The sequence below is a fragment of the Hoplias malabaricus genome, chromosome 11 (genome assembly GCF_029633855.1).
Source record: "Hoplias malabaricus isolate fHopMal1 chromosome 11, fHopMal1.hap1, whole genome shotgun sequence".
Classification (NCBI taxonomy): domain Eukaryota; kingdom Metazoa; phylum Chordata; class Actinopteri; order Characiformes; family Erythrinidae; genus Hoplias; species Hoplias malabaricus.
This window is the reverse complement of record NC_089810.1, coordinates 33,156,610-33,170,458: the sequence shown is the minus strand read 5'-3', so window position 1 is coordinate 33,170,458 and position 13,849 is coordinate 33,156,610. Positions and strand designations below refer to the sequence as shown.

The window sequence follows — 13,849 nt, the reverse complement described above, 5'->3', positions numbered from 1 at the left end:
GATTCTTGAACAACAACTACGGAGAGAATATCCTGTGAATGTATGAGCCCTGCGCATTTAGCGTAATATGGAGACTTTAGCAACGTATCCTGTTCATAGGTCAGACTGCGCTGACAGCGTAGTTCCCTCAGTACGTTAGGCGCGTTAACGTTAACGTTACAGGAAAAACGACTTATTTATTTATAAATATTATAGCCTTATGCTGTTATTTAAGTTACAAAGAAGTAAATCACGTTTCATTTAACATTGTTGGATGTGGTAAAGTGGCCGTGTTGTTGTTTATTTTTCGCCTTCATGCTTGCTCTGACGTTAAACTTTGAATATCGGTCGGCTTCGTAAAAGCGTTAACGTTAGAAACGCTAGAGATGGACGTGTGCACGGCAGTGGGCTGCTTTCTCTGTACTGTCCTCGGGGGGCTCCTGTTCGCTGCCTACAGACTGGGCTTAGTCCACCGATTCTTCCACAAGGTACGAGCCGACTCTGGAGGCGTCCACTGTTCATTAACACACTGTTTGTGTTAATGGACTGAAGCAGAATTACTCTGAGAATGACACTGAACAGTATCAACCTCGCCATGAAGATATGTGAGCGTTTATAACATAGATACACCGCCAGGTCGGGGTCCGCTGTGTTGTTTTCAGGACGTAACGTGCGTTTGTGTCCTGTCTTGGCTGTGGTGTTTTAGTGTGTTTTCAGTTTTAGAGTTATTTTCAGTTCTCCGGGAGTTTACCTGTGACCTGGTTATTGTAGAAGTCGCTACCTATGTTTTTTTAATTTGTTAAACCTCCGCACATTTGAGGTGAGTGTATGGAAACCTGAAAGGTGCAGGAAAGACAGGTAAGTTCCGTTGTTATGTGTAACACCAGGTGAAAGGGAAACATGCGGAAGACCAGGCGGTTAAGTCAGGAGTGACTAGGTTTGACTTGCAGCTCACGTGTACAACAGAGTGGGTCTTGGTGCAAGACTACTTCGCTTAGCCAGATGACATAAGCCTACATTCAAACATGTAAGACAGGGACAGTGCTTAGTGCATTACTATTGGACCGACTTCAACTCTGGGCTTAAAGATGCACAACATAACTTTTTTTGAGAAGATGGTGACCTCTCTGGTGGAAATATGTAACTGCAGGCCTTGTTTGGACAATGGGTTGTTCTGGGTTCCCTTACCCTGAGTGGATTTATCCAGAGTAGCCAAACATTATACTCAGGTCAAAGCATTTTTACTTTAGAATAATATGACTCAAGTAAACATAAAATGTAGTCACCCAATTAATTACTTATTATGAGTATAATGTACAAAGTGAAAAAACTACTCAAGTACTGAGTAACTGCTGAGTAAACATTGTTTAATAATTCCTTCATTCATTCATTCATTATCTGTAACCGCTTATCCAATTCAGGGTCGCAGTGGGTCCAGAGCCTACCTGGAATCATTGGGCGCAATGCAGGAATACACCCTGGAGGGGGCGCCAGTCCTTCACAGGGGAACACAGACACACACACATTCACTCACAACTACTGACACTTTTGAGTTGCCAATCCACCTACCAACGTGTGTTTTTGGACTGTGGGAGGAAACCGGAGCACCCGGAGGAAACCCACGCAGACACGGGGAGAACACACCAACTCCTAACAGACAGTCACCCGGAGCGGGAATCGAACTCACAACCTCCAGGTCCCTGGAGCTGTGTGACACTACCTGCTGCGCCACTGTGCCGCCTTGTTTAATAATCAGGACGTCAAATAATACACCTCAATGCATAAAAATATAAAACAGCAATGAACAAATTCAGAGCTGGAGAATATTGCTTAAACAACTAAAACAAAACAGTGGGCACAATAGGCAGAGATTACAAAGAATAATAACAAGAACAACAAGGCAGTCTACTCATAATGCTGTCGTCACTGCCATTGTACTGTGCTTCTGTGCTCTTTTCCATGTCTATTTTGTGTGTGGTCATGTGATGGCTTGGCTCTGTTTGGTGAAACGGAGTCAGATGTCACTAGTGGCTACATTTGATTGGTGAGGTGTAGTCATGTGACAAAGCCTCTGTTGGAAGTCTCAACATAACAAAACAAAACAAAGAGATTGTGCATTGGACGGATCGATAAAAATAAGTAGCGTGCAGAATGTAGCCCAATGTAACACAGTAAAAGTATGGCTTCTTCACAGATATACTTAAGTAAATGTGAAAAGTATGCTGCATTAAAACTACTCTTATAAGTACAATTTATCTAAAAAATTACTCAAGTAAATGTAGTGTGTTACTACTCACCTCTGGATGTATCTGATGGTTGTGAGGCAGGGGTATTCAAAAGAACTTGATCAAACCCCTGTAAAGAAAATGGTTTCTACAATATACATAAACGTATTGAATTAAAAAATTTAAAGTATGGGAAAATATGATCATTTGAAAACTGGAAAAAAAATCAAAACTAAATTTGGACATATTACAAACAAGCTAACTATTCTAAATTAGTTAGATCATCTTCAAAATCTAGACGATCTTAAGCTTTATGTTCTATATGTAGCTTATACATCATAATAATAAATCAGGAGCATCAGTATTGGTTTTCTAACAGAAATCACTGCTTTATTAAGTGCGTATATTTAGTGGAATAGGAGTTAAAGTGGTAATTTACTTAACAGTGACAATAGAGACAAATAATTCACAAGTCATTTATTTGCCCAAACCTTTCTAGCTTTCATTCAGTGCTGGTGTTTTTGTGTGTGTAGAATTTAAAAGTGACTGACACTGATTTTATTTCCTGTTCACTTTCTGTGCCGTACCTCAGACAGAGACGAAGAGTCCTCGCCATGGAGGAGAGAGTGTGGCAGAAGTTCTGCGTGCTCATGGCATCAAGTTTGTTTTTACGTTGGTCGGTGGACACATCTCGCCCATTCTGGTGGCTTGTGAGAAGCTGGGGATCCGTGTCGTGGACACTCGCCATGAGGCCACAGCTGTGTTTGCTGCTGATGCGGTTGCAAGGCTGTCGGGTAATGCTGGATGAATGTGTTGAATTTGAAATTTCTTGAATGTGCTTGAAGGTCCAACTTAGCTCCCACAGTCTGACAGACACTCTGAATATTTTTTTATCAAGTGGAAGCATCTGAACCTAAATAAAAAGTGTTTTGTGAGACAAAGTGAGAAACGACACAAGAGGAAGACGGTAATAATCTATGCTGTTATGTTCTTCCTGTGCAGGGACAGTAGGTGTGGCTGCAGTCACAGCAGGACCAGGGCTTACTAACACAGTCACTGCAGTGAAGAATGCGCAGATGGCAGAGTCACCTGTGCTGTTGATAGGTGGAGCAGCTGCCACTTTGCTGCAGGTAAGGCGATGCAGAAAAGCTTGTTATTTGAAAGGCATAGGGAGTGTCCTTCCATTGTGTGAAAATGATCCACAATTAGAACTTCACAACAAACAGTGTGTTACTGACGCTCATCTTGATTTAATTTTTATTTTTCTGTACTTGTGTGTTCTTTAGACAGAAACACTATTCTAAACATTCTGATGTTGTTCTCTTTTATTAAATCCTCATTGGAGCACTTTCTGTGTTTGCTTTTAGTAAATATTAAAATTAAAATTAGTTTTCTCTGTGGGCACAGGGTCGAGGAGCTCTGCAGGATATTGACCAGATGTCCCTTTTCAAGCCGCTGTGTAAGTTCTGTGCGTCAGTGAGGAGTGTACGGGAGATTGTACCCACTGTAAGGAAAGCTTTGGCCATTGCTCAGTCTGGCACACCAGGTAAGGATCAGCACAAACGCGCTGTCTTTTAGAGGCGAGGCATTGTTTGTATGCATGTATGTGACTTGAAACTTGTTTGATTTGTGTTGTAGGCCCTGTATTTATTGAGTTTCCAATAGACACTCTCTATCCTTATCACCTGGTGGAGAAAGAGTTTTCTCCCAAAAGCACTCCTAAAGGAATCATGGGGAAGATCACTGCATGGTACGGGAATGTCTCGATATCCAACCCATTACACAGCATTATACAACTTGGTTATACAACTTGTTTAGACAAGACAATATATAAACAAATGCATTAATATATACTGTGGAATTGCACTGTAATTTATATTCAGTTGGTACATTTATACTTACAGCAACATTCCATTCCATTCATCCATTGAAATTCATATTAAGATATTGAAAGAACATGTCTTCAAGTTCTTAAGTTATAAATAAATACATTAAATAATAAAAGTTAAATTAATGTATTCATTCATTATCTGTAAGCACCAGTTCAGGGTCGTGGTGGGTCCAGAGCCTACCTGGAATCATTGGGCGCAAGGTGGGAATACACCCTGGAGCCAGTCCTTCACAGGGCAACACACACAGTCACATATTCACTTACACACTCACACCTATGGACGCTTTTGAGTCGCCAATCCACTTACCAACGAGTGTTTTTGGACTGTGGGAGGAAACCCACGCAGACACAGGGAGAACACACCAACTCCTCACAGTAAATTAATTTAATAATAAAAATTGGAGCTAAAGATTCTCTTCACTCACCAATCTTTCTTGGAAAAAGTTTTTTGGCAGGTTTACGACAAAACTCAAATAAAACTGAGATACAGCGACACCTAGTGACAGGTGTGATTTTTAGATAGGCAGGTAGATAGATAGGTTATTGCTCTCAAAGTTATTTTATCAGTTTTATTGACACAGCAAGTGTTGATCCTGAAATGGAGGATCTGAGTCTCTACTCCTTTAGGAGCAATTTGCATTAGGGTTTTTAATATTACTGTGAAGATTTGGTTGCATTCAGCCACATAAACTTTAGTGAGGTCAGCTATGATTTGTTCTGGATCACAGACAACATTTAAACTCCATTATTATTTTTGGGGGGGGGGGGGTATACCCCACCACATGCTTGACAGTGGGCATGGTCACTTCAGACTCATGTGCAGCTGTTCCAGGGTGTCTCACTTTCTTATTTGGTTAATAATTTTCTTTGGAGATTATACACACTGCACAGTTGAATACCTATGTCAACAATAGACACTACTGAATATTAGACTCATACTTGTTAATGATATTATAAACCCCACCTTGTTCAGATTAAGTGCTTTTTTGCTATTGTGCCCATTCCTATTTTGTACTTTAAATTTAATCTGTCTTTTTGTTTTGTTCCATCAGTTGTATAAAATTAGTCTATCACTTCTGCTTTGTCTCCTCAAAGGTACCTTCACAACCATCTATCAAACCTGTTTGCTGGAGCATGGGAAGTAAGGGACGTGTCACCTTTACCTGTCCACATACCTCAAGCCACAGACCAGGAGGTGAGGCTGACCTCATCAACACAACATGTTTCACACGGGATCTTATTAACAATAAAAGTACACATCAGAAGTCTCTAATATTTTTAAATAATTAGGAGCTCACACACACCAAGGATTTTGCTAAATGTAGGATGTAGACTTAAATGAACATTCATTTTTTCATGCTTGTAAAAATTAGATAGATATGGTAGGCATTCCAGTTTACAGTTTGAACACCAGTGCTCAACAGCTTCTTCAGTGAAGGTGTGAGGCGGTAATGAGGAGACGGAAGTTGGTTGGTTCTAGTCTTTTAGCTGCCACTTAGTCGGGATCCTAAGTCTGTGCACTGAGCTTACAGCGAGCAGTTGTGTATTTGGTTGTAATCAGTGACTAAATGAGGCCAGTATACACTTTCACAGTATACACTGCCAGTATTTACCACATGACCTTCCTCTCTCCTCCAGGTGCAGAGATGCATAGAGCTGGTCAGCAGAGCTAAGAAACCAGTGATCCTGTTAGGCAGCCAGGCAACACTGCCTCCAACACCTGCTGATAAAATCAGGTACGTTTTTGCACTGAGAAAATATTGAAAACATGCAATTAATTATTATTTTATTAATTATGTTATTATGTTTTTAATTGTGCTTAATAACAGCAGCACAAAAGTTTATAATGTTTATACTACTTAGGGTGTTTTAAAATAGTGTTTGGTTATAAAAATGCCCAAGTCAGAAAAAATTGAATAAAATGGAGCCGTTCTGATTCTGCTCCACTTCTGACGTCCAGTAGAGAGACTTTAGAATTGCCCCGCCTCCTCATCTGAGTCTTTTCAATCTCAGCGCTGAACCCACGAATATATATGTGAAATTGCAAAGACAAGGTTAAAAGCAGCAAAACAGGCACAAGGTGCATGGAGAAATAGAAAACGAGAACACAGATTTCCATTCTGAAGTGCATAATGAGAGTAAATGTATACTAACAGGTGCAGGTTAGATAGTAAATCATAATGTGAACAGGGTGTAAACACAAAGCTGTATAATGTAACAGCACTTTCAGACAGCAGGTGAACAATAGTGCCCCTGTGAGGACAACTTGCTGCAGAGCCTTATTGCATCAGGGAGGAAAGATCGCACATTGTGCTCTTTAGCAGTGTTTATTTAATGAACCACTAAGTTGCTCCAATTTATAACAGTCAGTTTACTACCAGAGTTTATCTAAATAATGTAAAATTTAATGTTTTAAGGTTTATGTTTTATTTTTCTTGGCTAATCCACATAAGGCTAGACACATTTCTGGCTTTCCTCCTGAGTATGAACTGAACTGAAGCTGGTTTCGTGTTGTGAGATGGTTTATGTTTTTACTCTGTGCTAGGAAAGCTTTGGAGGCTCTGAACATTCCTTGCTTTCTTGGTGGGATGTCTCGTGGGATGCTTGGAAAGGACAGTCCTCTGCATATCAGACAGAACAGAAGAGATGCCCTCAAAGAGGCTGATTTGGTGCTGCTGGCAGGTAAACTTAACACAGTGAGCGTCTCTCACACACACACACACACACACACACGGTGCTTTAAGACTTGTTTTGTGGAATAAATTTGAATCATGACTCTGCCATCACATTTCACAGGAGGGTCTTAAGCTGGAATCACATTTCTGTTGTCATTTAATGTTTCTCATTTACGTCAAAACATATTTTACTTTGCTTTATTGTTTCATACATCATGCTTTTTGGTTTTGGGGTCATTAAGGTGGTCTTCCTTCCATCTGTTTTTTAATACGTATTTGTGTTTCTTGTTTGCCTGATGGTGGACATCAAGTTGACATCAGGTTTTATTGTGTTCTCGTCTATTGTTACAACATAAAGTAAGACCTGGTCACATATTTGGTCAAACATTTATAGGAATTCTCTTAATCCTAAAGGGTTTACACACTTTCTTACACTGTCTAATGTTCCTTTTCGTTGTTATTGAAATCTTTAGTTTATCTGAGCTTCAGTTTTCTGATTTTGTTCAAATTCCTTGTCTGACAGGAACAGTGTGTGACTTTAGGCTGAGTTATGGCAGAGTGCTAAACCGACGGAGTAAAATCATTGCAGTCAACCGGGACAGGACTCAACTCCTGAAGAACTCGGACATATTCTGGAAGCCCTCAGTGGCCATTCAGGGTACCTTATAATCACTCTACATCACTTTACATCAAGTCACCAACATCCCTGTAAAGGGAAATTGATAAAAAGTTGATAAATATGTTGTACTTTACAAATATATGGTATTAAGTGGACAATTGAGATATAGAATACAGCTAATCACATAAAGTGTGTACAAGTGAATGGTTGGTGTAGTGGGTAAAATCGCTGCCCATATCAGTTAGAACTGAAGACTAGAGTTCAGGTCCCTGTTCGGGTAAAGCACACATGGTACAAGCTGTGATATGTGTCTAGGGTAATAATCCTGATATTACAAAACTTGTTACAGACTTATTAGTTAATAACAAATAGGAACCTGAAATGTGATTAATGGTTAAATACAAATTGTTACCATAATATTAGCATGTTTTTGACCACTTATTAATGATCTGTAAAATACTACCAAAAAAACCTAAATGAAATCCCCTTAGTTAAAAGAATATAATGTAAGAATTGGCTTTTTTGTCTTCTGAGCACCCCCTACTTGCTGCTGTGTCTAATTCATGTTTATGGTACTGTAATGAAATCAAGTCTCACACACCTCTCTCTCTCTCTTCCTCACTCGCTCGCTCATTCAGTTGAACATGACCGGCTCACTCACTTAAAAACAACTCTATTTGTCTGTCTTTCACAGACAAACACACAAACCTCTCTCTCACTTTTACCCACTCACTTATCGAGTGATGTTTACAAAAGTAGCAAACAGCTTTGTGGCTCTGGCTGATTTTGAGCACGGGGAATGTGTGTAATCGAATAAAATAATGTTGATTACATGAAAATACCCATATATCGCTCATAATACACACTGGACCATGTAATTACAACGATAAAATGTAACTTTGGTGGTAAACTAGCTGTTATAACCACAGAAACTGACAGTAAAACACTTGTTACTAGAATCAATGTCCAATGCTAAAATCTGAGCTAATCCGGCTAAAGTTAGCAGGCGCTATCACTCGCCCTCGTTCATCAGTAACTCTCAAAAGCGGATTATAACACTGTCCTCAACAAAGCTTGGGTTCCACCGAAACAAAATGTAACTTTAGTCAATTAATCCACATATCAAACGTGAAAAGCACTTATTACCAAAATTGATGTCTTAACACGAAAAAGTGGGCTAACACGGCTTAAATTTAGCAGCTTTTATCAACTGACCTATCACTAACTAGCACTGCAACACATGAGAAAAGAGCAACAAATACACTGCTTTAACTTGTGTCCTCATGTCTGTTTCAACTCACTCTACTGTGTAAATTCAGTCCAGTATTAACTCTTGTACGGTCACTCATTCTTTCTCTCTCTCTCTCTTTCTCTTCTTTGCTCTCTCTGCCATATAATGTCCATACCAGGAATACCAAGCTAGATTCTTCTTTTAGCTAGGCAACCATCCACCTCTGAGCTATGTACTGTTACCCATTTCTCGCGAGAGTCCTCCATCCCGTAATTCAGAAGTTGCTTAGTGCAGTAAACTAGAAGAGGACCCTAGGAAGAGATTCTCCCTATTACAGTTTCATGGAACATTACAATCATTTAGCAGCTGTAACTTTAAGGTAGAAATACTACATAGTGTTCCTTTATGCTTGCCAACAAAACACATTACCTGCACCATTAGTTATTAAATAAACACACGTCACACAATCATAAAGAACCCACAGTGTGCGCTAATTGGTAAATAATATTCATGCTCTTCTTGTTCAGGTGATGTTGGCTCCTTTTTGCTGCGTCTGTCTGAGGGCCTGGCAGGACATAAGTTTCCTGAGGACTGGGCTCAGAGCCTGAAGGATGGGGACAGGGCCAAAGAGAAAGCTAACAGGTAAAATCACTTTGCAATATATATTTTATAGACTATCGCTGTCACTATTTTATTAGTATAAATTCCTTGTTCTTCTCTCCTGTTATTTATTTGCTCTCTATTAATTATATTTGTTTTTGATGACTGTAACCTTTTAGAGTGAAGGCAGATGAGAAGACTGAGAGGCACCTGAACCCTTTGAGTGTCCTCCATCGTGTTGATGAGCTCATGTCTGAGGATAGCATCATTGTTGCGGATGGAGGAGACTTTGTAGGCAGTGCTGCCTACATCATGAGACCACGGGGGCCTCTTCGCTGGCTGGATCCAGGTCAGAAAAGGGCAAAAAGTGGTGTAAGATACTGTTAGAATAGAGCCGTTTGTTTTTGTGCTCACTTTCACCAACCAGCTTCATAAGATCCAGTACAGAGAGCCCTTTTCCAACAATGGGGCACGATTCCATGTTTTTCCACCAACATGAACTAGTTCTTGAACCAAAGTTAATTGTGGAATGAAAGAAGAGTTATTTGACACTGATTTGGAAAGAAAACCGGGAAATATAATGAAATAAAAAAACAGGGAAATGCTGGTTTATTTGACGGATCATTTTGGAGACCCTAATTTACTCCTCTTTAACCATGATGCCAAAACCTTTGGGAGGGAATATAAAGTTTTCTCCAGTGTGTTCTGATTTATGTCACAAATTTTCCTGCCTGGTGATGGAGTGTCCCCTTATGCTCTGTATTTTTACAGATCTCTTTCTGTAAATTAATTTCAGGAATCGCTTGTTAATCCGTGTTTTCTTTGCAATACTAAAAACAAACAAATCATTGCACTGTTTTATTTCTGTGTAGACTGGCCATTAAAAATATAGTCACAGTTAAACCTGAATATTAAACTTTTGCTTCCATTAAAACAGACGTAGGTGGTAATTACCTTAAAATTACAGCTTCAAAATCATTGTGATGAACCACTGAGCTGTAATAGGGAGAAAATAACCTCTGTCTATACTACTCAAGGCTTAGCACTGCAGGAACTGCACTGTGTAATTTTGTGGATTGGTAGGAAGCCATCTCCTTCCCTCTCTTCATTTCAGGACAGTGCTATAAAATTGAATTACACTCTGCAGCTGTAGGGGGAGCAGAGGAGCAAAAATATCAAATTACACCTAGTATTCCTTTAACACAGACTACTGTTTTGACAGGGGCTTTTGGGACTCTAGGCGTTGGAGGAGGGTTTGCCCTCGGAGCGAAGCTCTGTCGCCCTGAGTCTGAGGTAAGACATAAATACACTAAATTCACTTTAGTTTTAAGTAGGGTGAAGTAATCTTGATCATTCCTTAAGGTCTGTCACAAAACCTAGTGAGCTTCCTAAGTAGGCACCGACTGTGTAGGCAGCTGTTTAGGTAGGCAGCATTCTTACCAACATCAATCCTCATTTTTAGATGAATTTTTAGATTATTAGATGCTGTATTTAGAGAGTGATTGTTTACTTACCTTAGCTGCTAGCATTGCCTCAGCATTTCAGCATCATGGATTCTGCTCTTTCCATATTTATTGCAATTCTAGTTATTTTTGCTGAAGAGAAAAAATACAAGAAAAATGGATGGGATTTATGCTTGGGGGACATCATAGGATTGCCTTAGTGGTTTAGGAACAGTTTGATGCTGCCTTAAAATGAATCCAGATTAAGGTATATCAGTAGGCAGCGTATTTAAGGTGTCTAAGAATTTGGACGGCCTATGTGTCAGGAGCCCACACACTATGATGTAATGTGCTCTCTTTGTAGACAGCTCACTAGGTTCTGGGACAGACCCTGTGTTTCCTGTCTTGTTCTATTTTCCTAATGAAGTGGTTTGGTTCACTCTACGGGTCTAAACGCTGTCATTCGCAGGTGTGGATTGTTTATGGCGATGGTTCCTTAGGGTTCAGCGTGGCAGAGTTTGACACTTTCACCAGACACAAGGTACAGACCACAGTCATACATTTTCAGCAACAGAGCACAAAACTTGCTTCTACAAATCACACTGGTGCAGCAAGCAAGGATGAATACCTCCCTCAAAAACTTCATCAATATATTTGAATATTTGTTCATTGGGTAGAAATTCAGTTTATAATTTACACCTCAAATTAGAACACCTCCACAACGCTCTGGTTTATTTGTATACACTCTGTGCCCTTAGTGGCATCATGTATGCACAAGTAAGCGAACAGCGCAGCCTGGAGAAAGGGATATTAAAGCAGGGGTCGGAAGCTGATTTTGTTAATGACAACAATATGCACCACCCCACTCCCCGAATATTTGAATATTCACCGAATATCCCGGCAGAAGCTTCAAAGTCCTAAACTCTTTATATTTACTTGTGTTTCATCAACTCCTTTTTCTTCTTTGTCAGACGCCTGTAATTGCACTCGTTGGAAATGATGCCTGTTGGAGTCAGATCTCAAGGGAACAGGTTCCCATTCTGGGCAGCAATGTAGCCTGTGGTCTTGCCTTTACAGGTGAAATATTTTATTTAAATATTGCATTTTTTAATTTGAGTGGATGAGTGCATCCATCTAGTACCACTATATACACTATATCACTATATATACCTTTACTGTAAACTACTGCATGAGCCACATGGAGCCGCTGAGAGAGAGAGGTGATAGTATATTTATGCAAACAATTATTGAATTAATAATCTGAATCTGTTTTTATTTCATTTTCTACAGATTATCACATAGTTGCGGATGGCTACGGTGGCAGAGGTCACCTCGTTGGACGTGAGGACGAGTCACACATTGATGAGATTTTAAAAGAAGCACAGAGGGAGTGTAGAGAAGGCAAGGCGGTGCTGCTGAATGTTCTCATTGGGAAAACCAACTTCAGGGATGGCTCCATCTCTGTGTAGCATCCCTTCAGTACTTTACCTAGGACCCCCAAAGCCTTTCACTTCTGTAGCCTGAACTCCTGAGAACAACGGCCCGAATGACTGTAAAAGGCAAGAGCTTATTGCAAAGCAGATAGAGGTTGAAATGTCAGTTCAGTTCTCTGTGCAAATCAAAACCAAGGTTACTAGATTGTTGAAGGTCTATTTGCCTGAAAATGGAAAATGTTGCCTTTGCTGTAACTTTATTTGAAATTTAAAGGGAACGGTGGCTTTAAATGTCAATAGATTCTTATTAAACCAGCATAATGGAAATTTTACACACGTTGCTAAGACTGATGAGTTTTGATGAATGATTTGCTAAAATTTGCTGAATTTTTTTTTGTAGCTCTGATTTCTTCACAAAATGGCAGATGGTTGTTTTTTAATTAATTATATTTTTTACCTCCCCAACAATGGAGAATACAAGTTAGTTACTTACTTATAACAGCATTCTGACACACAGTATTTAATTTTTTTGCAGTATTTACATTAAAATACCTGCAGCAGAGATCAGCCAAAATAACAGTTATAGATTGCCTGCTCACATATTCTTTTGGAAAGATCTGCCAATTGCCTGATTCGACTGCTGGTCACTGAATAAAATATTCTTGTTCACAGCTCATTAGCGATATTTTGATTTAGCAATATTCCGATTTCTGAACATTGCACTACTGTAATCAAACCTCATCTGTTGTAATACAGCACTGCATTCACAAGGGAAGTATTAGTCATTAACAGGCACAGATACAGTTCTCACTTTAGTGATGTTTGAAATGAGTTCAAGGTTAAAATTAGTTTAACTGCTGACACAAGATGAAATTGGATTAAGAAATTTGTAACAGGACTGATGCATTATTACCTCATCAATTCTCATCAATTAAAAGGTTGTAATTTTTCAAGTTGTGATACTAGTCTTTAAGCAGTGGAACATTACAGAACACGAATCGGAATTTCTTCGCGTTAATGCGTGTGTGGTATATTTACAGCAGGTGAACACATAGAGATCATTTTTAGCGTGATTTATGTGGTATACAATGCCACCAAAATGCCATATATACAGCTGATGGGCTATTGAGGAGTTAATTGAAGTGATCAGTACACATCCACATGTAGAGTAGGAGATGGGTGAAATTCGTGATTCGTTTTTCTTTCAGTAGATATGTGGATTCTTTGCACTAAATGAGAAACTAAGGAATCTGGTGGGGTTTGTGCAGTCGCAGACTCTAAAACGTCAATCTCACCCCCTTCAAACAACAAGGGTTAATCACAGTAAAGAAATGACTAGATCCCCAGGCATGTCGCCACGTAAAGGAGCCATAAACCTACTGCTGCCTCATTTCACCTGGGTACACCATGTCATGTCCAGAATGGGCTACTGCCTACTATTAACTAGTTTATGGAGCTGGAGGGAGGGCAGCATTACGTCTTAACAGTTACATGGGGACATTGTCTGGCTTTAGAGACAGAGGCCTGCTGTAAAATGAGCTTCTGAATATCTGAAAGCTCTGGTCTGCAGCTTGGACTGACCATCTGTTAGGTTTTTCCGCTCGCCAGAACACAATCTGATTTCTCTTGATGCTTTGTGTAAAATGATGTTTTTTTTTTACTTGAATGAAACTGGATCACATTTTTTTTTTTCTTTCAGTTCATGAAAGCTGTATTGTCACTATTGAACACCCCCCCACCACCACCACTCAGTT

General features: G+C 39.6%; 1 protein-coding gene across 1 annotated transcript; it reads left to right on the top strand.

Moving 5' to 3' along the window:
- Positions 1-120: 120 nt before the first annotated feature.
- On the top strand, positions 121-12,988 carry ilvbl (ilvB (bacterial acetolactate synthase)-like). The gene is made up of 15 exons (XM_066685162.1): positions 121-467; positions 2,797-2,998; positions 3,207-3,334; positions 3,612-3,750; positions 3,843-3,954; positions 5,191-5,290; positions 5,734-5,831; positions 6,641-6,777; positions 7,294-7,428; positions 9,148-9,262; positions 9,400-9,569; positions 10,443-10,513; positions 11,132-11,203; positions 11,634-11,739; positions 11,953-12,988. Exons 1-15 carry the CDS (start codon positions 366-368, stop codon positions 12,129-12,131), a joined length of 1,866 nt encoding a protein of 621 aa, XP_066541259.1. The 5' UTR covers positions 121-365; the 3' UTR covers positions 12,132-12,988.
- The last annotated feature ends 861 nt before the right edge of the window (positions 12,989-13,849 follow it).